The following is a 23,517-nucleotide window of genomic DNA, read 5'->3' on the forward strand; positions in this document are numbered from 1 at the left end:
ACCACAGGAGCAGAACTAATACTACAACGTTTCAATGTTAACACCAGAAACTTTTTTGTGTTTGCTTTTGGTGAGCAGAAAGAGTACATTTAATATTTTAGGCTGAAAGTCAAACCCATAGGTAACATACTTTTTGAGACTGAGAGAAAACCCTTGCTTATTCTTGAATCATCTGAAGGACGTAACGTCACCGTTGTACAGCAACAACTTTTTCCTTCCATTCAGAGAAGCCAAGAAACCGATCGTGACACTGATTGTCTCCACTGAAAACAGAAAGCGCTAGGTCCTTTGATGTACACCACAGATCAAGTCAGGTTAGACAGTGAGGATGGAGAATTCCATTATGGAAAAAAACCCAGCCCTACAGCAGTTCCCAGAGTTATGAGCCAGTGGAGTGAAGGCTGGGGATCGGATAGAATTTGGAAATCCGGCTTTGCGTGGAAGGGTTAAGGCATTCGGACTCTCCAGTCATTTTAAAGAAAACCTCTTGTTCCTGCAGTTTCCTGGCAAATTCTTCCTCCAGGGTCTAAAACCAAAATCAGATTGTCACAGAGTTACAAGGAAAAGTACAAGAAACCCCTTATACTGGTGGCATATTGTCACTTCACGCACCATTGCCAAAAAAACCATCACAACTCACCTACCAGTTTGAGCATTGCAAGATGGCTGAGACACAGCAAGCTAAGAACATCATCTAACTGTGGGACACTCTCTGAATGGTGTGAAAAATCTAGTATTTATCACTTAAAAATAAAATATAAACCCCAAAACCGAACTCCACCACCCTTTATCTGTTATTTAGCACTCCATTTCTGCAGTAACTGACTGGCTTCTGAAATGCTTCCCTAAAACCAGACTCAGCTCCAGCTGGTAAGTTTTATATGCAAATACGCACACACGTGCTGCAAGGGGGAGTGCGGTAAGAGGCTGACAGCACACACGAGGGGCTGACAACACACGAGGGGCTGATGGTGACACATGAGGGGATGATAACACACAAGGGGCTGATGATAACACGAGGGGATGATAACACATGAGGGGCTGATGATAACACATGAGGGGATGATAACACACCAGGGGCTGATAGCACATCAGAGGCTGATAACACACAAGCCTCTTTTGTTGCGTGTGCCCTTTGCTCAGCTTTTGCACATTTTTTAACAGCTGTGATTATTCAGTGACCTATCATGGTTCTTTACAGCAGCTTCACTTGCCTCCTCTGCCATCCTTTTTGCATTGTCTGTTTTAGACAGATCCAACTCTCGATTATTTTCTGACTCATAAGCTGCTCCAATTTACCTTTTTTCTTGGTCTCAATTTCTCTCTCCATTCCTTCAGCTCTTGGCTGTGCTCTTCATCCAGCTCTTTTAGCTTCTGAGTCTCGTGCTCAACCAGTAGATGGCATTTTTCATTCTTAAAATGAGATAAAGATAATCCTTATGTAAAACTAATTCAGATTAGACAACTCCACGTTTGTGCAGCAGCATATGTTGTCCTAATTCTTTTTAATTAGCTTATTCCCTGTAAATAGTGACGTGAATAATTACAAGACAAAAGTATGTTAGGAGGCTGCATTATCAAAAGCTGATCTTTCCATCAGAACCAATTGAGATAAGAAATACTTGTAAATCCAAATATACTGCTGAATCTCATTAGAGCAGCGGCTGACAGTGTTATTCAGAACTGTTTCACTGCCTAATAATGCTTTTCAAGGTCATGCAGCATTTCTGCTTTGCTTTCTGAAGACAGTTTGTATAATTTATTAAGATCAATTACATTAAAGGGGAGGGAGCTTTTTTTGGAAATATTTCAAATCTTGGTGCCAAGCAGCTGAGACTAACAAATGGGGCTTAGAATGGAGAGAACTGTGCTTGTTGAAGCAGCCTCAGAATTGCCCATGAAAAGGAAAATCATAGAATCATAGAATTGTTAGGGTTGGAAGGGACCTCAAGGATCACCTAGTGCCAACCCCCCTACCATGGGCAGGGACACCTCACACTACATCAGGTTGCTCAGAGCCACATCCAGCCTGGCCTTAAAAACTTCCAGGGATGGGGCTTCTACCACCTCCCTGGGCAGCCTGTTCCTCACTGGTGAAGAATTTCTTCCTAACATCCAATCTGAATTTACCCACTTCTAATTTTGCTCCATTCCCTCTAGTCCTATCACTACCTGACATCCTGAAAAGTCCCTCACCAGCCTTCTTGTAGGCCCCCTTAAGATACTGGAAATCCACAATAAGGTCTCCTTGGAGCCTTCTCCTCTCCAGACTGAACAGCCCCAGCTCTCTCAGTCTGTCTTCATAGGAGAGGTGCTCTGGCAATCCTCGTGGCCCTTCTTTGGACATGTCCAAAGGGTAATCAAACCACACACCAGCTTCACATTCCTCTCAGTAAAGTGCATATGTATCTGTCTAACTTTCAGAGGACTTCTGAGGTACGGTAAGAAAAAAAAATGAAGTATTTGGCTACATCAGATCCTTGATTTTTAAAAGCAGCCAACGTCTGTTGCTAAACCCTGTGCTATTTGTTTCTAGGGTTCTAGTCCCAACTGGGTCTGAGGCAAAGGACAGAAATGACAAGCACTTGGCTAAACCTGAGTGCAGCTAAGGGCCAATTCTTCTCAGTGAAGCTCAGAGTAGCCCTAATCAGTTCTATTTTACTTGAGCTGAAACTCTCGCAAGACTCCCACGGTACTTGGGGATTTACTGAGGCGTATTAGTGGCATAGACAGGAACTGTTTTTGCAGGATGCAAGAAAGTGAATAGGGTAGAACTGGCTTCATGGGTCTCTAGAGGATTTCTCTGACAAAGGTTATCAGCAGGTAGTCATTTAATGCTTTAAAAATGCCTTGTGTCCCTGAAATATGGAAAAGCTGATTTAACAGAGAAGGAGCTCTGGTATACAGCAGCAACTTTTGCAAAATGACAAATGCCTACCTTGAGTTCCCTACTTCAAGAAAGAGCATTCCTTCTAAGTACCTACCAGCAGCTCAGGTGCAAACAGCAGCCTGCACTTTGTAAAAAACACCTCATTGCCACAAACACCTTGTGGGTAGTGCCTGGTGATGTTTACCTCTGTTCTGATTGCTGACATTTCAGCAAAGGCAGGTTAAAAGGAAATACTGCCTACAGAAAATAGCAGTAGGACACTGACTGATAGTCTAGAGGTGCTCATCTGATTCTGATCCATGCTCTTCTTGCATTTAAAATGATTTCTCTTTAATTGATATAAGTTTATGAATCTGGTCAAGCAGTATGCTGCAGGCCTCTGAAAGCCAAGTACAAAAAAACCTACACCAATCAGCAAAAATGAAGGAAAAGGTGTTTCTGCTTTGCCTGCATCTGTCATTAACTTGAGCCTTCCCAATGAATGTTCATTTAGTATCATCTATTTTTAACCTGTAACTGATGCAGTTCTCTGATGTTTGCTTCACACTGCAACTGAAGGTCCCGCATTTGGTTTTCGTGTTTCTGATGCTGAGCCAGTCTCTCATTTTTCTGTCTCTTTTCTTCTTGAATAGCAAACTGAAATTAAAAATAAAAAGCCAGTTTATATGTGCCTCTAGATACAACATATGTAACAAAAAAAAAGAATGGGTTTAAAGGATTTAAACAATAACTGTATTTCCTTTATTCTTTCTTTGTAAGAGCTCTTACAAAAGGAATACTCTCACAGTTTTTGTCCATCAATCCATTTCTCTGTCTGCACTCTAGTTGTTCCTTAAAACACAGTACATTTCACTTCCCAGCTCCTGAAATTATCTGCCTCTGAAGTTATGTGACACAGTAGTGTTGCTATAAGTGATAGTTAAGGTTGGTGTTACACAGCTGTGGTGGATTCTCTTCCAGATGTTGCTTCCTTCCAGGGCTTACCATGTGAAACAGTAACTTGGGACTTTTATGCATCAGTAGAAAGCAAACCTCTAAATACCTTCACAACATTCCCTTTTAAAGAATGAGTGAATACCTGCAGTTTTAGTTAAAAAAACTCACAAAAAACAAGTATTCTTAAAAGTGTTTCATAAAATCACAGAATGGTTGAGTTGGAAGGGTCAGCTAGAGCAGGTTGTGCATGAATGTGTTGGCTTGGGTTCCGATTATCTCCACAACCTCTCTGGGCAATCTATTCCATTCTCTGACCATCCTCACACTGAAAAAAACAGAAGTATTTCCCTGTTTGAATTACATTTTCTGCGTTTCAGTTGTGTTCCCTGCCTCCCATCCCATCACCAGGCACCACTGAGAAGGGTCTGGCTTCATCTTCTTTAGACCCTCCTGCTGGGTACTTATACACCTGGTAAGACCCTCCTGAGGCTTTTCTCCTCCAGGCTGAAGCATCTCAGGTTTTTTAAGCATTTTCTATAACAAGACTCACCAGTCCCTCAGTCATCTTCAAGGCCCTTCATGGGACTTGCTCCAGTAAACCCATGTCTTTCTTGTATTGGGAAGCTCAGGACTAGACCCAGCAATTCAGGTAAGTCTCACCGGAGCAGAGGGGAAGACAACTTCCTACAACCTCATCCAATGCATCAAACCAGTTGTGCAGCATCTGTGAGCTCCATCCCTCCCTCACACTGACATCACATTAAGGTTTTACACTACCAAACCTGTTTTTATTAATTACCTGCTTAATTTTCTCACGATCCTGGTCTGGAGAGGCTAATGAATTGATTCTTAAGCTTTTCTTAAACATAGCCATGCGAGTCTTGGCCTCGCTCCGCTGGATCTTGGGCAGCCTGGCTCTTTCTTGCGTGTGCTTGTTCTTCAGCTCCTCGATCAGGCGCTGATTGTATCTCTGCATTTGTTCTGTTTCCTAAAAGGTGAACCACATGGAAATGTTACAGAGTAACTGTTACAAGATCTGCCTGTGTTTTATCAGCAAGCATGCTGCTGGGGTCAGCTGCTTGCTACAGAAACCAGTCCGAGCCCTAGTGGTATGGATGGGAGAAACAGAGAAGGGGCTTTGTGAGAGCTCTGAATCATGCCCAACCCAGATGAAATTCTCTAACAATACAAACACACACCTATTGTACCAGTGGTTGTTCAACTCCTGATTTGCATTTTACAACTCTATGTTATACAGAGGGAGAACCTTTTGTGGAAGTGAACTTCTGCTGCTGCAGTGGAGAAAGATTGGTTTGTTGCAAAAGCAAGTCCTATGGGGATAAACCAAACCCTACAGAAACCTTCAGTGGAGGCTGAACGTGCTGCAATCAGCAAGGAGATCCTGTAGTGTCTCTCTGTTGGATTTATGCTTTCAAAAATGTAACTAGTCTTGTTTAGTGATTCTATTAAAAAACCAAAATGTCAAGGCATTTTGTTTAAGTGCTGTGAACACTGGTTAAGTGCACTGGTTAAGTGCTGTGTTCTGAGCTTTTACAGGATTTAGCTATAGAGAGACAGTTGTCACCTACTTGCCCAAAAGCTAATCCAGTTCATTCTGCTCATTTAATTCCAGGATGATTTGGCTAATGAGTTTAGATTCCTCTAAACAGAAGTTGAAACTGGTTTTGGTGTATAAGTAGAATTTGGTATTTTTAATAGAGAAAAGCTGGTGTTTGTTGTGGCTGTTTTTTTTTTTTTCTTTAAGAATCAAAAGGGAAAATATGACCACTTACACTTCAACATACTCCTAAGTTATTAAAGTAAGAGGACAGCTTCAAAGTATCTGTCTGGGTCTTGCCTGTGCAAGCAAACAGCTACCAAGTAAAGACCATAAGACTAGGACATTACAATACACAAAAGAAAGCAAAGTCAACACTAACTTTTTCATGCCTCTTAAGCAGCTGATGTCTCTGCATGAAGTACTGATCTTTGAGTTGCTGTTTGAGGAGCTGGTGCTTCTCTTGTAGGTGTCGCTCTTCCAGCTCCCAGATTGCAGCTTCACGAGCTGGTAAAAAAGGAGGAAGTCAGGTTCAGAAAGTGCAACACTTCCTATGTACCTGCTAGTGTGTGTTAGAAGTGGCCTACAGGTGCAATTTAAGAACGATGCTATTCCAAATGCTTTTATTGAAGTTCCAGATAAGTCATGAAGACTAGTCTTTGATTTCTTAACTTTAAGGTGGGCTGTTTTTTATTGCAACACAACACAAATGTCTGGTTTTGAAGAGGGAGCCTGATGCTGGATACCTCTCATGAGCTGCTGCTTGTTGTTGAGGCAATCTCGCTCAATGGTGGCTAGTTCTGTCTTCTGCTGCTGAATAATCTTCTTCAGAGATGCGTCCAGTTCTTGTTGCTGTTTCTGCACAAATTCCTGCTCCTGGTAAAAGCCAACAGAAGTAAATTAAATTGTGTTCTTCTAGCCACGTTACATTTTAGTGAAACTCCCAGCTCTCTCAGCATTAGCTATATGTGAAAACAAATACATCTATGAAAGTTTGAGCTAACATGCCTCAGCTATAAAATTACACACCTTTTGTATTTTCTACATAGACAGTAGGTAAGAGCATTTTGAATGTTTAAATAATACCTTCAGAAGTAAGACCAAAGGCAACAACACTAGCCAGCAATCTGCAATTCATTCCATTTCTTGTCTCTCCTCAAAACAAGCTGCAGGTTCAAAGCTAGCAAGAATAAGTACTCAGTATGAAGTCAGTCTCACTTGTTAAGTGTTAATTACTCATGGATGTAAGAAAATAAAAGTGTGTATGGTTATTTTGCTTTGGATGATTACTTAAAGCCTGCTTATTTACACAGTTTGGTTTCAGATTCGTGTCTCAATTTCAAGTGATTTATCTTGTCATGAAAGCAAAGATACTGAGGCTGGGACTTTCTCCAAGATTGCTATGAAGACACTCACTGGCTTTTGCAGAAACTGTATCTTCTGGAGGACTTGCAGGCTTGTCACACCAGAGCTGAGCTGGCTCCTTGCAAGGAGATTTGCCATCTGCCTGATGCAGTCCCCATATCACCTGCATCTTTCCATCACCCAAGGAGAGTCACTCTGCTGCATCATTTAAGCAGGGAGTAGCAGGAATTCTCCTCCCATGCCCCAACACCATACTATTGCTTTTCTCTATGCAATCATCAAAAAAAGGCATCTGCAAAGCATGCAAGCATGCACACACACACACTCTTTAACACCAAGAAAATGAAGTAGATGTTTCTCCTATGATCTAAAAAATCCAAAGAAAGGATGATGGCAGTGTCCTGCCAGAGCCAAAGTGGGCAGCTGGAATATTTGCTGTTATACCTAATGAAGCCACGTTACAGACAGTCTACTGGAAGGGAGATGGGGCAGGAAAACAGTACTGGGCTGCAGGTGATTGGTGGAATGGTCTCCTAAGCTACCTATTTTTATTTTTTTACTGAACCTATGCTACTTGCTGTAAGAGTTGCTCCTTGAAAGTGCTTTTTATTATGACCAGATGAGGCTTTCACCTCTCCCAGTGGACAGCAGTTACACTTAGTGATAGGTAACAGAAAACCAGAGGTGGAGTAAGTTGACAGTGACAGACTTAAGCGTATAAAAAAACCTGGAAGGCCTTTCTGTTTCCCTTTCTAGATAAGAAGGATAAGAAAACTACATGTTTATTTTTCTGAGAGTGGAGCCACGTAATTTACCTGGTGTTTGATTTGCATGGAGGTTTTTTTATTTGCAGGGAGTGGGGAGAAAGCTGTTCTGGTATAGCCATGGTCAAAAAGGAATTATGTTTGAGCTTTACTCAATCATTTAAATATCACTGCTGCTCTTTCTACATGGTAAATCTTAAGAAGTTTTGTAATTGCCAGCACTGTAAGATAAACCAGGCAATCTCAGAAAACACTTTCCACTTCCCACATCTACTCAAGTCTCACCTAGAATAAAAGTCATGGACTTTACTAGAGACCACAGTGGATGGTTAAAAGGTTAAAAGATGGTAGTGCAAGGCAGTCCACCTTTATAAAATGACAACTTGGTTTTGCCCAATGAATTTCTTAAAATAAACTCAGATATGTTTAAATTACATGGTTTCACTGCACACACAGCACAGAAGTCACACATTGCCTCTCACATGTGCTGAACAAGTAATAAACACCAGAGAACAGTATTACACTGCATTTGTGTGAAGCTTCAGTGTCTTGCCCAGAGCTAACACTGAAATGTTGATCTTTTTTACTATGAATAGTGAATAATTGCATAAATTTGTGCTGACTAGTTTGGAAACAGCAGTGACATTGATCAGCACATATGAGCAGAAGAGAAAACACACATCTGGGAAATTAGGGAAATAAAACTTTTGTTGTTTTGCATTTTAAGACTTACATCCTGCATTTGTGCGTTGAAAAGTGTACATGAAGACAACTGAAAAGACTGAATCATAACCTGAGCAACGCCCTGTGGGACACAATGTTACCTCCTATGTCAGAATATAATGAAATATATTCATGTTCTTAAAAACAAAAATAGAAGAAGTAAGATCTGTTGTAGGTTAGTAACATGCATTTAAAATATCGGGCGTGATCAAACCAAAGTAGTCACTGACAGAAGTTCTAGATATTCTAAAACTAAACCTCTGCACCTTGTCTACCACTTACCATTCCAAGTATGAATATTTTACCTTTAAAACAGTTTCTGTCACCTCTCTTATTCAACACATTGAAGCCAGAAAAGAAAAGAGGCTAAACCATTACAAACACTATGAAAATACAGGATTTTTTTCTAGGCTTCCTCAAAAAGTTCAGAGACATATACCCTCGGTATAGGGAGAGTGCTGCAACTCAACCACATTCTACCCTGGGAAATTCCCTCATGAATTAAACACATAATCAAATCAAGTTGGCATTATGTTCAACTAGGTCACTCATATAACATTTAATTTCTAAGTTACTCAGTCCAAACCTATTCTGTTGCGATGCAAACTCACCCTGTACAAGCTGTGGCCACCACGAAGCCAGTACTTTTCTAAAATACTAGCCCCCTTTCTAGCTGGATCTTACTAAAGCAGGAAGTCTGATGGTGTGAAATTATAGATTATTTCTTGTAAAGTTTCCACACACCTCCACTTTGACATTTAAATAACTTCATTTTACCCAATGAACACTCTGCCCAATGAACAAGATGCCTCATGCTTACATATTATGTACATTTTCCTCCCCTGCACTCACGTTGTTCAAAACTCACTTCTAACTGTAACCTTTAGAATTTGACGGGCTTATGGGGTACTTACCACTCATAAAAGCACCGTAAACAAAGTTGCCATTGAAAAACGCTGCTCATTTTTGATAGAGCACACAAAATGGTGCAGGGAACAGCACAGCCCTGGAAATGTCTGCTCCTACATTTCTAGCCAGTACACTCTATGGGATGTGATAGAGGAAGAGAGCAGTATGGAGGGTTAGTCCGAGTTAAGTTCCATATTCACTCAACAACAACAAGAAGTGAAATCGTCAAGCTGTGTGAATACTGCTGCCTTTTGTATTTTAGTAGCTTGAAGCTGCTGTTGTTACCTGAGCATGCTGGCTTTGTGCAAGCTCCTCTTTCTTGCGTTTCATGAGCTCTTTTCTCAGCTCTTTTGGTGCTTTCTCCACTTCACATAAAACCTACAGTGTATATAAGCATGCAGAAGGTGGCGAAAAGAACACATTTCTCCACAGCAAGCATTACTGTGAACATAGGACATGCAAGTCAAGCACTAGAGGTACTGGGAAGCATGCATTACTTCAGTGGCAGGGATGTTAGTTCAGTGACAAGAGCTTAATGAAAAGAGAAGGAACAATAGGTGCTTTATGTATGCCGGTGCAGTGCGGAAAGGAGGTATATGCCAGCCTTTTTTGCATGCAAATGCTGCCCAGTGCTCTCTGAAATGGCAGCCTCTCCCTTGCATTTTCATGCAGCAGCTAGAGGAGTCAATTGTTAAGAAAACCACCACCTGCAAAAGTGGTATTTTCTTGAGGAACTACAGCAAAAGGACCACAGAGTATGTTTACTTCATGGTAAAGCTGTGAAAAACGGTTGGAAGTTTAAAACAACTTTCACTGAAAGCCAACTATTTCTGACCCTGTCTCAAACGCAAATTTGTAAGATGCCATTTTTAGTGTCTCCAGCAATAAATGACATCTACATAGGCAGTATCTTTAAAATAATCATACCAGCAAATAAAAAAATAATTGGTTGTAAGGGTTTGGTTGTGTAGAATTTAAAAGCAAAACCCACCAATAGCTAAGTATGTTTTCAAGTAACTTTGCATGACACATATGCTAGAATGGAACGTGTTTCGGTCCAAAGTGAATTAGACTAGATTAGTAGAAAGATTCTAAATAGATTCTGACTAAATCAACTGACTATTAATCTGTTAATTTGCTGATGTGTTTCACTTATTTTTCTGAATTATAAAAATGTAACACTGCACACTCCAATACAGCACGGGGTAGTTTTAGAGCACCAGCTGCACTTCCCTTCAAACTGTAAATCGCCTTCTTAAGCTTTAAAACGATGCACCGAGAAACAAACGCCTGTTTGTTTAGTAGTGGAAGCATCATCAGAAAACAGAGTCCAAATCACCACATGCTATTCCTGTTTCCATGAAAGAACTGCTTTTAGCCCAGAGCAACACGTAACATTCTTCCCGCTTTCCCATGTAGGACCCAATCACCAGTAAATAGAGAGAGACTCAAAAATGCAGGAGGTACCGCAAAAGAAGAAAAATTGTTATTTACACATGAGCATATGGTTCAAATGCAACACAACTTAGATACATGTTTTTTCTGCACCTTTCTACTACAGCATCATTCTATGCGAAAGCATGGACAGCACAGATTTCTAAAGAAATCTAGAAACTACTGGAGCAAACTCTAGAGCTGATGATATACAAACGAGCACTACACAATTGATCTGAAAATGAAATAAAACAGCTTTTAAGATGTAAAATCTATGTGGAAACACATCACCTTCTCTTTCTTACTCTAATGCAAGCAAATTCATGGCATAAGGTGTCAGTGTCAAAAATCATTCATTTTGCCTTAATTGTATCACACGTAAGAAATTAACTGCAAAAGATTTTAGGTTACCCAAACATTTTTTGCTCTGGATTTCCTTTTGCTTTTGAGCTAAAAAAACTAAATCCATGTAACAGCTGTCACTTCATATAAAGAAGTTCTAAACCACAACAGCACACATTTAATAAAAATTCTAACAAATTAATAAAAAAGTTAAAATCTCTAGAATTTAAGTAGTTCTTAGTAGTTAACAAGAACATATTCCTTTCTTTGAAACTCTAATTTGGTAAGTATTTACTAAGCAGCTAAAGCCATATTTGTTTGCAGTAGAAATCCAAATATTCTTCACAATCTTTAAGAAAATTTTTTTTTCTGGATTTAATATTTGAAAGAAAATATTTTAATATAGATTCTGATGTTTTTTAGATCAAGGCAATGCCTAAATCTTCCTGTTAGCTGCTTGTATTTCATCTTGGGTAGTAAAACAAAAGAACTAACACTGACTGCTAGCAACCCTTCCACAGCTCATGAGGTTGACGAGGCTTCTGGTAGATCTAATCTCAACTGTTTGCTATGCCCATAGTCATTGTTCTGTATATTGCCATCGCTGTCTCTTACCTCTTTTTTCTTGTTCTTCAGCATGTTCTGGAATTTGGACAATTCCTTCTCCTGTTCTGCTTTGATGCGTTTTGCTTCATCTCGTAACCGATTTGTGTGTTCCTGTTCCAAGCGCTCTATTGTCTGCTTCTGCTGTTTTTCTAGATTTTCTATTTCTTGATCATACTGTCGCTTTTTACTCTGTAAAAAAACCGAAATGCTGTGCAGTGTACCGCAACAAAGGATGGCCATGATGAACTGTTTGGGCAGGCAAGCACTAGCATAAAAGCTGGGCACTCCGTGATGGAAAATATTGCTATTTGCTAGTAAGAATGAAAACTAAGATATAGCCACCAAAAAAAGGAAACACCTGATTTCTGCTAGTAGTGTTCTGCCTATTCCATCAGGATGTCATGTTTTAAGAGCACCAAAATCCAGAAACTCACTGTCATTTCCTGTTCAAAACGTCTGTATATCTGCTCTCGCTGTTGTAAAAGCTTATTACTGAGTTGCTGTTGGGCTCTCTGCTCTTCTTTCTGAAGAAGCCGTAGCTCTCGTAGCTCTTGACGTCTAATAACGAAAAAGAACACTTTGTATTGATGGGAAAATAAAAGAAGGGGAGAATCATAAAAAAAGAAAAAGGTATCTGCTGCACCCAGTAAAACTAGTTTTGAATTGATTGTCTTATTAAAAAATGCTTTTCACAAAAGGCTTTTTACATTCCTTTCAACTAATGAAACAATTGAAATTACTTTCCAGATATTACAGAAATAAGATTACTAGACACCTTCTGTATTCAAAGAGAAAAAAAAAATTAGCTGCTAACCCCTTGTAAATTTTACTTTGCCAAGCACTTACCGTAGAAACCTCATTTCTTCACTTTTGGAGTCATTCTCAGTAACTATTTTTGATGTGGTTACACTCACTTCTACTCCATCAACAACAAACTTACGAGTTTTCTTTAAAGTCTTCTTTTGTCTTCTGGTTTCCTGAATAAAGCATTGGTTAAGTTACTCTGTATTTATTAAAGTTATCTCCTTTTTTTTTCCTTATTCTAATATTTCTACACTTACTGTATAGTAATCAGGAGTTCTTGTTTATCAGGTACCTCACTAATCAAGCGGGAAGTTGAAAAATTCTAATGCAAAGAATCTTTCTCTAGTCAGCGAAGGGAAACTGTAAACATTTATCATCTAAACTGCCAGACAGAAAAACAGTACCTAGATAAACCCTGAACAGAACTGATGCAGTTTTCTCTACAAGAGACTAAGACAGTTGCAATTACAGCTTGCCTTTGACCGTAATTTTCCCAGTCACCAAAAAATATATTTAGTTCTGACAAAAGTACTGAAGCAGAATAGCAATTTACTCACCTACTTACTTCTGCACTGGAAATAAATTAAATGAGCAAGTTTATTATTTTTGTTTATTCATATTAGTCAAAAATCATGTGGCAGTCTTGCTGACAGAAATGGAGAATTCTCAGCTTTTCAGAGCTCCTCGTTTCATTACAAGAGAAGAGAGCCCTCAGCTGAGATTGTGTCTCCACCACTGTGTTATGGCTACTGCACACAGGCTGAGGTCACGCTGAGCACAGCTGTGCCAAGTTATCATTTTTGTTTGTGTTTTAGGTTTGGTTTGTGTTTTTTTGGTTAATTTTTATCTTCAAACCCATGGCTACACAGTTACTATCCTGGTAGGGCTATAACTGTATCAGTATAAAGACATAAATACAGTTCATAATCTGGAATGTGCTTCCTTTGAATAAGCTCATTCATACTGGCCTAACTCCATTGATATAGTACAATCTAGGAGGAAGAAGCAGCCTGGGAGATTGCCTGCCTTCTAAATCTAAGCAGAGAAGCAGAAGATGCAATTGACAGAAATGCAACATAAGATCAGGTATGGTAAGAGATTTGTCCTGTTAGTCTGTGCAGAGTGAGGCACTGAATTAGTCTTCCTGAAAATCTGAACTACAAGCATTCATAAATCTTTACCTTTAATATTGTTAGACTTCCTGTTACATGCTAGTCCCCATTTAGAAAATAATTAGCAGCTTTGTAGCTTCTAGTTTTGCTCTATAACTGCACAAAATCTAGACATTGTCAGAATGCACAATTTAGAATAGTTCCTACAAAGCTTTATACTCCACACTGTCATACTAGGTTCTCACCCAATAATTTTCTTGTTGAAACACTCAAACTTGGAGACAATTTTTGGGGTCACACTGACACTGGATTTTAATAAAAATATATATTATCACTTACCTGTAAAGATATTGATCCTGTCTCTTTGTTTTTACTAAGGAAACTGGAAATTGACAAGTTCAAATCAATGCTGCTGTTATCAGCTGTAGAACCAGTGCCTGAATCTGCATCGTTTTCCTTCACACTTTCTGATTCTAGCTGCTGTAAAGTTTCAGTGCTGTCTCGATTCTCTGTTTTGAATTTCTCACGATTTTCTTCAGTGCTAATACTAATACTGGGGACTGGTGTGACTTCGGAGTCATCAGCTTGTTCATTGACAGTATCTTGAAACTTATTCTTTGTCATTTCATCAGAAGTAATTTCCAAATGTTCCTTGTCTATCTGAATGTTGTTTTCCTGGATATTCTCAGATCCACGCTCTTCTGAACGTTGGTCTGTATCAGCCAGTTTATCCACCACGTCACTAGAAATATCCTCAGGCTTGCTCTGTATCACCTTCTGGTCTACCTCATCTTTTCCAGAGTCTTTCACCTCTGTGTCCTCCATGATGCTTATATTACTAATATCCTCATTTTCACTTTCTGCCAGTTTCTTGTCTACCTTGATTGCTTTATCTTGGCTTTCTGATAGAGTTTCTTCAGAGCGGATTATCTCATGGACCTGCTTAACCTGACTTTCCACTGGCTTATCCACAGTCTCAGGTATTTTATCCTCATCACTGATCTGTGTTTCACCAATATCACCTATCTCCTTACTGTTGTCAATTGCATGCATTATTAGTTCCTTTTCTTCATCAGCTATTTTATCTGCAGCATTAGGCAGAGTTTCTGTAGTGGTGTCTATTATCACCTCTTTCTGAGCTTCAGCTTTATCTTCCTTTTGCTCTGTAGTACTTTCTTCAGAGACCTTTTCTTCCCTATTTTCTGAGAGATCTATCCTGTTCTCTTCTTTTTCACCAGTTTCCTTAGAAATTGTTTCAGTTTCTACACTATTTTCAGTTGTAGGTACCATTTTCAGTTTATTATCTCCTGCCTCTTCGTTTCTCGTGTCATTTTCTTTTGCTATTTTTAGGTTGGGTTCATCCCGTATTTCTGATATTGCTGCCACATCAGTTTCTTTCTCTTCTTTTTGGGGTTCTGTATCTTCATGTCGCTTTTCCAGGCTTTCTGTATCCTTTTCAGATGGAACTATTTTGCCATGCTCATCTTCACCAGTTGGCACAGAACCATTCTGCACTTTTGTATCACCAGCAGTAGCATCACATACGTTATCAGCTGGTTTCTTAAATTTAGCATCCTCAGATTCATCTCCAGTTGTTTTTTCATCTGGAAATATAGTGCTGGCCTTGTCCTCAGTTGCATTGCTTTCTGTTTTCTCAGAGAGAGATTCCAGAACAGAGGCATTCTGTGAAAGTTTATCCTCCTCAGAGCTGGCAATACTGAGATCAGAGGATGCACGCTTCTCTGCAGGTAGCTGCTAAAAAATTAAAGGAAGAAAAATATTTAATATTCTTCTAACTTAATTAAAGCAAAGTTTTATTGAAGAATATCTGAGACAAATATTGTATTTATAGGCAGAGTTAAGAGGAATGGGATAATCTCAGAGTACATCACTTGGTATTACCACAGAACAAGTGCATGAGCTGCAGACAGGCTCTGAACAGAACGGTTTCACAAGAACCTTCCTCCATCTCTCATAATTTAATAAAATATATGGTGACTGAGGGGAAGGGATCATGGTCAGCCTTCTACCTGATGCTTAATAGAATCTTCAAGAGTCTTTTGCCAATCCTGTTGCTTTTGGTTTTTACTAGTTCAGTTTCCCAATATTCTCAGCTGTGGCTGGATTTAAAAGACACATCTTTTTGCCAGTTTGGCTAAGGAAGAATCTGTGTAATTTTAGTTAGTACAGCACTAATAAAATGCAGTATTAACATCTCCTTCTGCTTCATCAAGAAGAGCATCTTTCCGTGTGTTCTTGTTAAAAAAGCCCCCCAAAATTTTGGTCTGTTTTTTAACCATTGTGAAACTGCACTAAAATGGTGAAAATCTCCAGGAGATCTGGTTAAGTGGCAATATGGAACTAGAATAGAAAGAGTTACATAACTGTAGAAATTCCTGCTGCTGGCATACGAATGAATGTTATCAGATTACATAGAGACATATGAAAAAATATAGTAATAAAGTACCACTTTAACCATAATTGCCCTTTCATTCTTCAAAGCAAATGTGATACCAATCTCTGTGTCTATATTTACTGTTAGAAGTCTGTAATTTGCACTGGGAATGCACTGGGTTAGCTATGGGTGTGCATGGGTGTGATCGTGCATTTCCTACCTCGAGGTTTTCGTAAGCATGTAGAAAAAAATCCTTTAAAGTCAAAAATGCATTTAAAATATTTCTTCACACTGTTGTTCTAGAAGCTGTGTTGATACCCAAGCGGTTTTTTAAATTACCACAAACAAATAATGTAAAAGCATCTACCTCACAGCTTCCCAAACTACTGCTTGTGTCAAGACACTTAATTGAGTTATGGGGTGGACTTCATTCCAGCTGTCCTGGGGACTGATAGCTTAGCAGCTAATCAGCTGGAGGTGGTGGCCAATGCCTTAGGAGACAGAGGCTAAGTCCTGGAGGACGCCGGTGGGAATGCACATTTGCAGATCTGCTGGGTTGAACAGGGAAAGTGGTATGAAGGCCAGGGGATGTGACTAACAGATGTGTACTTCTTGTGCACGTGTATTTTGTTTCTTTAGCATTTCTGGTAACGGCAGCCACTGGTGATACTGGTCACTGTCCATGGTGATATTGCTCGAGCCAGTTAAGTCAGCAAGAACGCTATCTATATACTCTGCAACCTAATGCCAGATTGAGCTTCATGGCTTTGCCCTTGAGGAACTGAATCTGCACTGTAAGATTCTTAAGCACCTTTAGAAACACATTCATAAATGCAATCCTGGCTTGGTAAAACTAGAGCTTTTTTTGCTTTAGTTTTTCTCTTTGACAACCACTCTAGAAAACCACAAACTTAGTTTATGATGATCACATATATTCCTGAATGTTTTAAGCATCTTATGGAACACAAATATACATTTTTCCATTCAACTAGTCATTTTGATTTACAATAACTTACATAAAAATCAGTATCTGATTTTTAAAATTGTATGCTACACATACAAGTAAAAATAGATAATATTCTTCATCAGATAATATTCCTCATAATATTAGGTAATATTCTTTATTATTAATTCTCAGGGAGTTTAAGAACATGCTAAACTTGGAACTGCTGACTGCCTAATTTGTAATGAGGCTAGAATGTGTTTATGTTGTTTTTCTATGAAAACTTGATGGAAAAGTGGGGTAGTACATCAGAAACAGAGTTCTCCATAGGAAACCAGTGATTAACACCAGCAACATACTTTAAAAAAAAAAAAGAAATTTTAAACTGACCAGAGAGTTATCTGTTTCTTCTTCTTCATCCTCATCTTTACCATCTTCAACTTCTTCTGTAACTTCTGCCTTAGCTTCTGCAATCAGTTCTCTTATTGGTTTATTTGAAGTAACAGTAACAAATGGATGCTTGTGAAAATAAAAAAATAAGTACAATATAAGGTTCTGACTTCATTATAGGCAGTGGTAAGATTGTAACTTGACAGAAATACATCTTCAGGGAAATGTTACTTTGGTTCTCTCAAACTTAAAGATTCACAGTTAACATTAATCATAACTGTCCTAATGTATTTTTTTTTTCTGCAGAAGTTTTAAAGTCAAAACATTTGCATTCAGATATACTGTATAAATATATCTGCAAGTTCTAACAAATTTGCTAAAAATACAGATAATTCATTTATACTGACTTGCTTTACAATCCAAAGAAAAGAAGTAGAAAAAATTTTTAAAATATTCTTTTTCCTGGAAACGACTTTCATTTCTTTTCAGTTCCACGTTTAAATTTTTTTCTGCTAAGATTTATCCAGATATATTTTATCTGTGGAAAAATCTGCTTTGTCTTTAGAACTATTTGTCCTAACAACAACACAGAATTCTACATTTTTCTTTAAGAGGAAACAGCTACCTGCTCTTTTCCTACTGTCTGAATCTTCTTTCTCTGCTTGGCCCTGCTGCTTAAATCTATTCAACTTATGCCAGATTTATTGTGGATAAAGTAAATGCATGCTGACGTTAAACAGAATCAAATGTACCTAGTCACATCTACTCTTCTTTAGATATTCTGCAGTGACAGCATTACAGAGGAAGGCTGAGCACTAAAGCTTTTAAAACACCTGTCAGCAACTGACTGCTGACGTAAATGTCTCCTTCATCCATTAGAAGTGTCAAAGTATCCATACTTATGCAAAGTATTTAAGTTATATTACATCAAAATATGGAAACAAAGAATTTGATCTGCACTTGGTACTATTTAAGGAAATTTTACCAAAGGAAGATCAGTGCAACAATGTTAAGAACAGACTGTGAATGAACATTTGATTTGAAATTATTTAAATAGTTGTTTATAATACTGCTCTGAAGAAATACATAATATGCTGGCCTTTAAACAATGGATCTGAACATCTAACTGTTCCTACCTGTAGAAGCTGTGTTGCACTCCACCTTGCATCCACATTCTTTTCCAAACATTTCTTCAGAAAATCTTTAAAATCTGCTGACCTATACCAAAAACAAACAGGTAGTGATTCTTCTTTTGTCTTGACATTAGACTAGTGTATAGTGAAACATTATTTTGCTTTCACATAGTCATCTACACAGCAAGTCTAGGTTCTTCCACTGACTTAGAAAACCACCAAGAGAGTACAGGAATGACCCATGTGGAACAAATACAATCTTTAAAATATTTGCCCATTAATAGAAGAGTTTACTTTTGGCTCTGGATTTGTAACACATCTGTTTTATCACTGACTGAATCACATAAAGATGACCAAACAGTAATAGCTTTTAAAAACTGTTTTCTTAGTATAAAAATACTTCAGTCTCCTTTCAAATGATTTTCAGGTGACCATTGTATCTTTTACTGCATTTGTGAAAAGCTATTTTGCATATGTTTGAAGCAAAATCTGCAAAATATTTCAGTATAAAAGTATACAGAATTGTGACAAGAAGACCATACATAGTCCCAATTACACAAAGAGATATGTATGTGCATGTATACATGGAGAAACAAATGTCTATAGAACATGTACTTTGATTTTATAGGTAGTCCCATAAAATTTTGTATATCTATGCCCGTGAACTCAGTTTAGCAAATATACAACTTGTCATGCCTGACACACAAAATCTACAAAGAGGGGTGGGAAAGCTGTAAATAAAATACTGACCACTTTGAAGGCTGTGCTAACGTAGGTGGATCAGATTTAGCTATTTTCAGAAGCACACGCATAGGATTTAACTCATGATGAGGTGGCTCTATTTGAGCCATTTCTATTAAAGTAATGCCAAGAGACCAAATATCTGCCTTGTAATCATAAGGCCTGTCTTTAGAGGTCTCACACATCACTACTTCTGGAGCCATCCTGCAAAGAGAATAATGAAATAACAGATTAGCAAATGCACTTTATATCTGTTCTGAAAAAGGTTTTAAATAGCTGAATTTACTGAAGCGTTTTAAGAAGCACATTTTACTCTCATTTAATAGATTTACATGGTATGGTATCAAGCCTGTAATATTAACAACAAAGGTAATATTAACACATTAGTTCATACTAAAAAGTCAGCAAAACTGTGCACTTACCAATATGGTGTACCAATAAAAGAATCTCTTCTTTGTATTGTTCTTGTGTTTTTAGCTGATACTCCAAAATCCGCTTAAAGCAAACAGTAAAATGCTATTAACTGGGTGGTGGAAAACATTAAATTTTACAACTGTCTTTTAAAATGTTAAATGTTCCAGAATAAACATTCTACAGTATTAAAACTTCAAAGTGAGATAAAAATATTTGTGCTCTGACAAGGCTCTACAGCATTTTTAATAAAGGATGCTGACTAAATGTTATGCTCCATTGCTAAAATGCCATGTGATTGCTGAGCTGTGGGACATGAGCAATGCATTTATTTACTGGAGGAATAAGTGGGTTAAGTTATTTTAATTAGAAACTAATTTCTTGAGCCTGTGAAGGTTGTCTTCCTCAGACATGGCATTAGCTCTCTTTTAATTCAATAATTCATTCAAGTTTTAGTTTCAGGATTCAAATTCTCATAAATCTACATCTTCTTTTTATCTGATGAGTTTCTTTCCACATGACTTTTCACTTTATATTAAATACCTGAAAGCTTGCATATGCACCTCTGATGTAACATCCAACCTTAAATCAACTTTATCTTTGCAATTAATATTACCTGCCTATAAAGCACTGCATTTCTCACTTAGGAAAAAAAAAAGCCACTAAAATAATGTAGATAATAATTTAAATAAGTTACATGTTTATTAGAGATGTAACTTTCTTAATGAAGATGTAGAGATTAGAGCAAAGAGACAAAACACCCTTATGTTGCCATATTTAATCTGTACAAAATACTTGATAGGCTCAATGCTTGAGAAGCCTAATTTTGTTCTGTGGTATAAAAAGACTACAAGAGCTACTTGTTCAAATGCAACATCTGAAAATCTGAAGGACTACAGATATTGGAATAATAAAACTCAAACCCTTAACCAGAAAAAAAAGTAGTCAATGAAGGAAATTTATTTGCTGTTCACATACTTGTAACAAGGAATCATCCATTTCTGTGTGCAACAGAATCAAAACACAAATAGTTCAAAAGGAGTAAAATGCCCTTTCAAGGGATGCTGTACACTTTCCAAAAGTAAAGCAATCCTTTTCAAAGAAGATTTAATTAGCAAGCTGAATACATCACAAAATGTATGTGTGGAAGAAATCTCCCTGTTGCCTGAACTGGAAGTAGCGTCTTGGCAGCCTGCACAGTTCTGTACATCAGCTAAGCCTGACAACATCCTAAAATAGTTCCAGTCTGTATGAGGAGGAGCCAGGTCATGTGAGGCAAATAAAGTTAATAGAAACAAATGATTCTCTCTCTGACCACCAGAGTCTTGCAACGATTTCTTTCACAGTAGTACTAAGAAACTGATACAGTGCTTCTATTACATTTATAACTAAGGCCTGTGATACTGAGTCCATCACTAAATCTTCAGGCTTCCAAGAAAAGCCAGAACAGTGAAGTTAATCCATACTTCACACATTAAGAGAAAGGCATGTGCAAGTATTACTTGTACAAGGAAGGATCTTGTGCAAGAGAATCCATGCAAAAGGCAAAGATAAACTTAATTGATCGATGTAGCAAAGCAGGTCCTTACATATTCTTAACAGAGATTAGGCACTACACCTTGCAGAGACCCTGTGATCAAGATGAGTTAGGCAGAAGATATATTTGTGGATTTGTCTTGTTCACATTTAAAAAGAAACTCTGTAGCACGGCTGGGAATTTAGAGCCCTTGTCACTGTGATCTTCTGATTCTCCTTACCTTTACCTTCTGTGTAATTTGCATCCATAGAAGTACAACCAATCAAACAAAATTTGTAGAGAAAGAGAACCCTGAATGCAAGCTGCTGTGTCATGGAACTTTGACACTGGTAAAGCCATCGAAAAGGCTGACAGCTTAATACGCATTTGTCCCTGACAAAGCACTGAACAAAGCGGATCCAGACAATTCCTATCTTTTCCTGGCTGAACGAAGGGATGCTATTCACTACTAGCAGTCCTTCGTCAGTTCTTCATGGAGGAATCTTCATGGATTCCCTATCATATCAGAGGCAAAATGTGGATGACTGATTAAATTCAGATAAAAAATTTGGAACCAACAAGAGTAAGCTAGTGTTAACTTTCTTGTAGACTGTTCTGTCATAATTTCAGTGTAATGAACAATTAAAAATGCATGGATAAACTAAGGTGAGTAATTAAGATTATTCTTACTCTCTCAATAACGGAAGAAACAACACTACTAGGTACTGGGTTTTGGTGGTAGTGAAAGATGTTCATTTTCTAAACTAAAAACTTCAAAGTTCTGATGGTACCGCAGCAAAGATAAGTAAAAATAAGAAGTTTATACTAAGAAAGAGTAGGACCAGTATCTGACTTTGTGCAAACTGGTACAGATATTGATGATATGACTCCCACGCCTGCTGCCTTTGGAGTCTGGAAGACGTGCCAAGTACGGTTAGGATGTTTACTTGAGCTTTTGTTTGTTTGTCTTTCCTTTCTTCATGGTAGGAAACCACTTGCATCTAAAAAAGCTCTCATTGTTAGATTCATATTTAAATGAATAAATACTGAACCCTGCCAAACTACAGCCTAAGGAAAAGACAATTAGAAGATTATGCAAAGTTTTGGGAAAGACCTTTATATGCAACACGCTTACCTAGTTTAATGTCTCCGTCTAACGTGAAAAGAATATTGCCAGCTTTTAGATCTCTGTGGATGATCTTATTTTCATGCAAGTAGTTCAATGCTTCCAGTGTCTGCCTGCACACCACTTTGATCTGTGGCTCTGTTAATGGCCTTTCAAGCTCTACAAGAGGAAGAGACGGAAATAAACACAACATTTTTGTGTTAATAGGAATCAGTATAGAAGTATATGTGAAAATTCATTAACCTGACAGATTCTGAATGTCACATGTCAGAAAAACTTCTATCTTAAACTATTAGTTCTTTTCAATAAAAATTTCATCCGTTGTACCCAAGCCTTCCCCTCATTATAACTATGTATACCTACCTATCTGCACTGTGAAAAAGCTATATAGCTTAGAGATTGGTTCTTTTTTGTGGCACACAGACACGTTAAAGAAATGCTTTACTTACTGGCATTAGTATTTATCTAATCTGAGGAATAAGCACAGAAAAAATCTAACATTAAGATTGAGTTTATATAAAAAATTATCACGATGTAATTTGGCAGGGGGAGGGGAAGAATGAGGGCTCATAGAGATTATAAAAAGAGAGCTTCATAAGCATTGAACTCATCATGTTCACTTACAGAATCAAGATAAAAATGTGTTTTGAAAAGAAAATAAACACTTTAAGAATGAGAGAAAATGACTCTAACTTGTGAAATTATAACGTCCATAGATATAGCTGTAAATGCTAATTTAACCCCTCAGCATTCAACACACACAGCACACAAATTACATAAATATTTGCATTTCAAAACAACATACATGTGAAACAAGTCTTACAATATATAATTTTAAGATGTTACTACATTTGTTATTTGAAACAACTTATTTACCCAACATGACTGCATCTACTGCTCCACCTGCACAAAATTCGATCAGGATCTGTATGTAAACAGAAGAATATACAAATTACAAGTTAAATAGTTCTGATGAACTGAACCATTGTTTAAATGGTTCACTAGGAGACCACAGCTTCAAACTATTGGGCTTTAACAAATTATTTCACTATCCTCTGCAAAATATTGGTACTGTTACCCAGCTAAAAGTAGAGCTCTGTTGCTCAAGCAAATTATTTGAAATGTGCTTGGAGATCCCCAAAGGTTTTAATCCAGATATAAAACTGCACAATAAAATTCATAAAACAGTCAGCTTGAATCTGACTCATTGTAATGTGATTTACATAATCCCTTCAAACTCATTTCTTGATTATTAAGATGTATTTCTATATTCTAATCTCTTGACTGAAAAGTCCAAGCATAAGAGTGACATGATTTTCTAGTAACAGATGTTAGCTCCTGTGTTGTTTGAGATGAGATGAAGATAGGGAAATACACTCTTAAAAGTTACAGAAAATTACGAAATTCAGATGTCTAAAT

The 23,517-nt window shown here is 37.8% G+C and overlaps 1 protein-coding gene across 1 annotated transcript in view; it reads right to left on the bottom strand.

Moving 5' to 3' along the window:
* Positions 1–378: 378 nt before the first annotated feature.
* The window catches only part of SLK (STE20 like kinase), a 45,099-nt gene continuing 21,960 nt past the window's right edge, over positions 379–23,517 (bottom strand). Inside the window, exons 3-19 of the mRNA XM_054382182.1 lie at positions 22,975–23,023; positions 22,108–22,257; positions 19,468–19,540; positions 19,055–19,249; positions 18,308–18,389; positions 17,172–17,300; positions 13,783–15,198; positions 12,374–12,504; positions 11,962–12,085; positions 11,537–11,716; positions 9,431–9,523; positions 6,131–6,260; positions 5,767–5,891; positions 4,626–4,814; positions 3,401–3,526; positions 1,300–1,413; positions 379–526 (exon numbers count right to left, since the gene is read on the bottom strand). Of these exons, the coding sequence (XP_054238157.1) occupies positions 380–526; positions 1,300–1,413; positions 3,401–3,526; positions 4,626–4,814; positions 5,767–5,891; positions 6,131–6,260; positions 9,431–9,523; positions 11,537–11,716; positions 11,962–12,085; positions 12,374–12,504; positions 13,783–15,198; positions 17,172–17,300; positions 18,308–18,389; positions 19,055–19,249; positions 19,468–19,540; positions 22,108–22,257; positions 22,975–23,023 (3,453 nt within the window). The 3' untranslated portion in view covers position 379. The remainder of the gene's footprint in view (positions 527–1,299; positions 1,414–3,400; positions 3,527–4,625; positions 4,815–5,766; positions 5,892–6,130; positions 6,261–9,430; positions 9,524–11,536; positions 11,717–11,961; positions 12,086–12,373; positions 12,505–13,782; positions 15,199–17,171; positions 17,301–18,307; positions 18,390–19,054; positions 19,250–19,467; positions 19,541–22,107; positions 22,258–22,974; positions 23,024–23,517) is intronic.

Source organism: Indicator indicator, chromosome 7 (assembly GCF_027791375.1).
Source record: "Indicator indicator isolate 239-I01 chromosome 7, UM_Iind_1.1, whole genome shotgun sequence".
NCBI classification, from domain to species: domain Eukaryota; kingdom Metazoa; phylum Chordata; class Aves; order Piciformes; family Indicatoridae; genus Indicator; species Indicator indicator.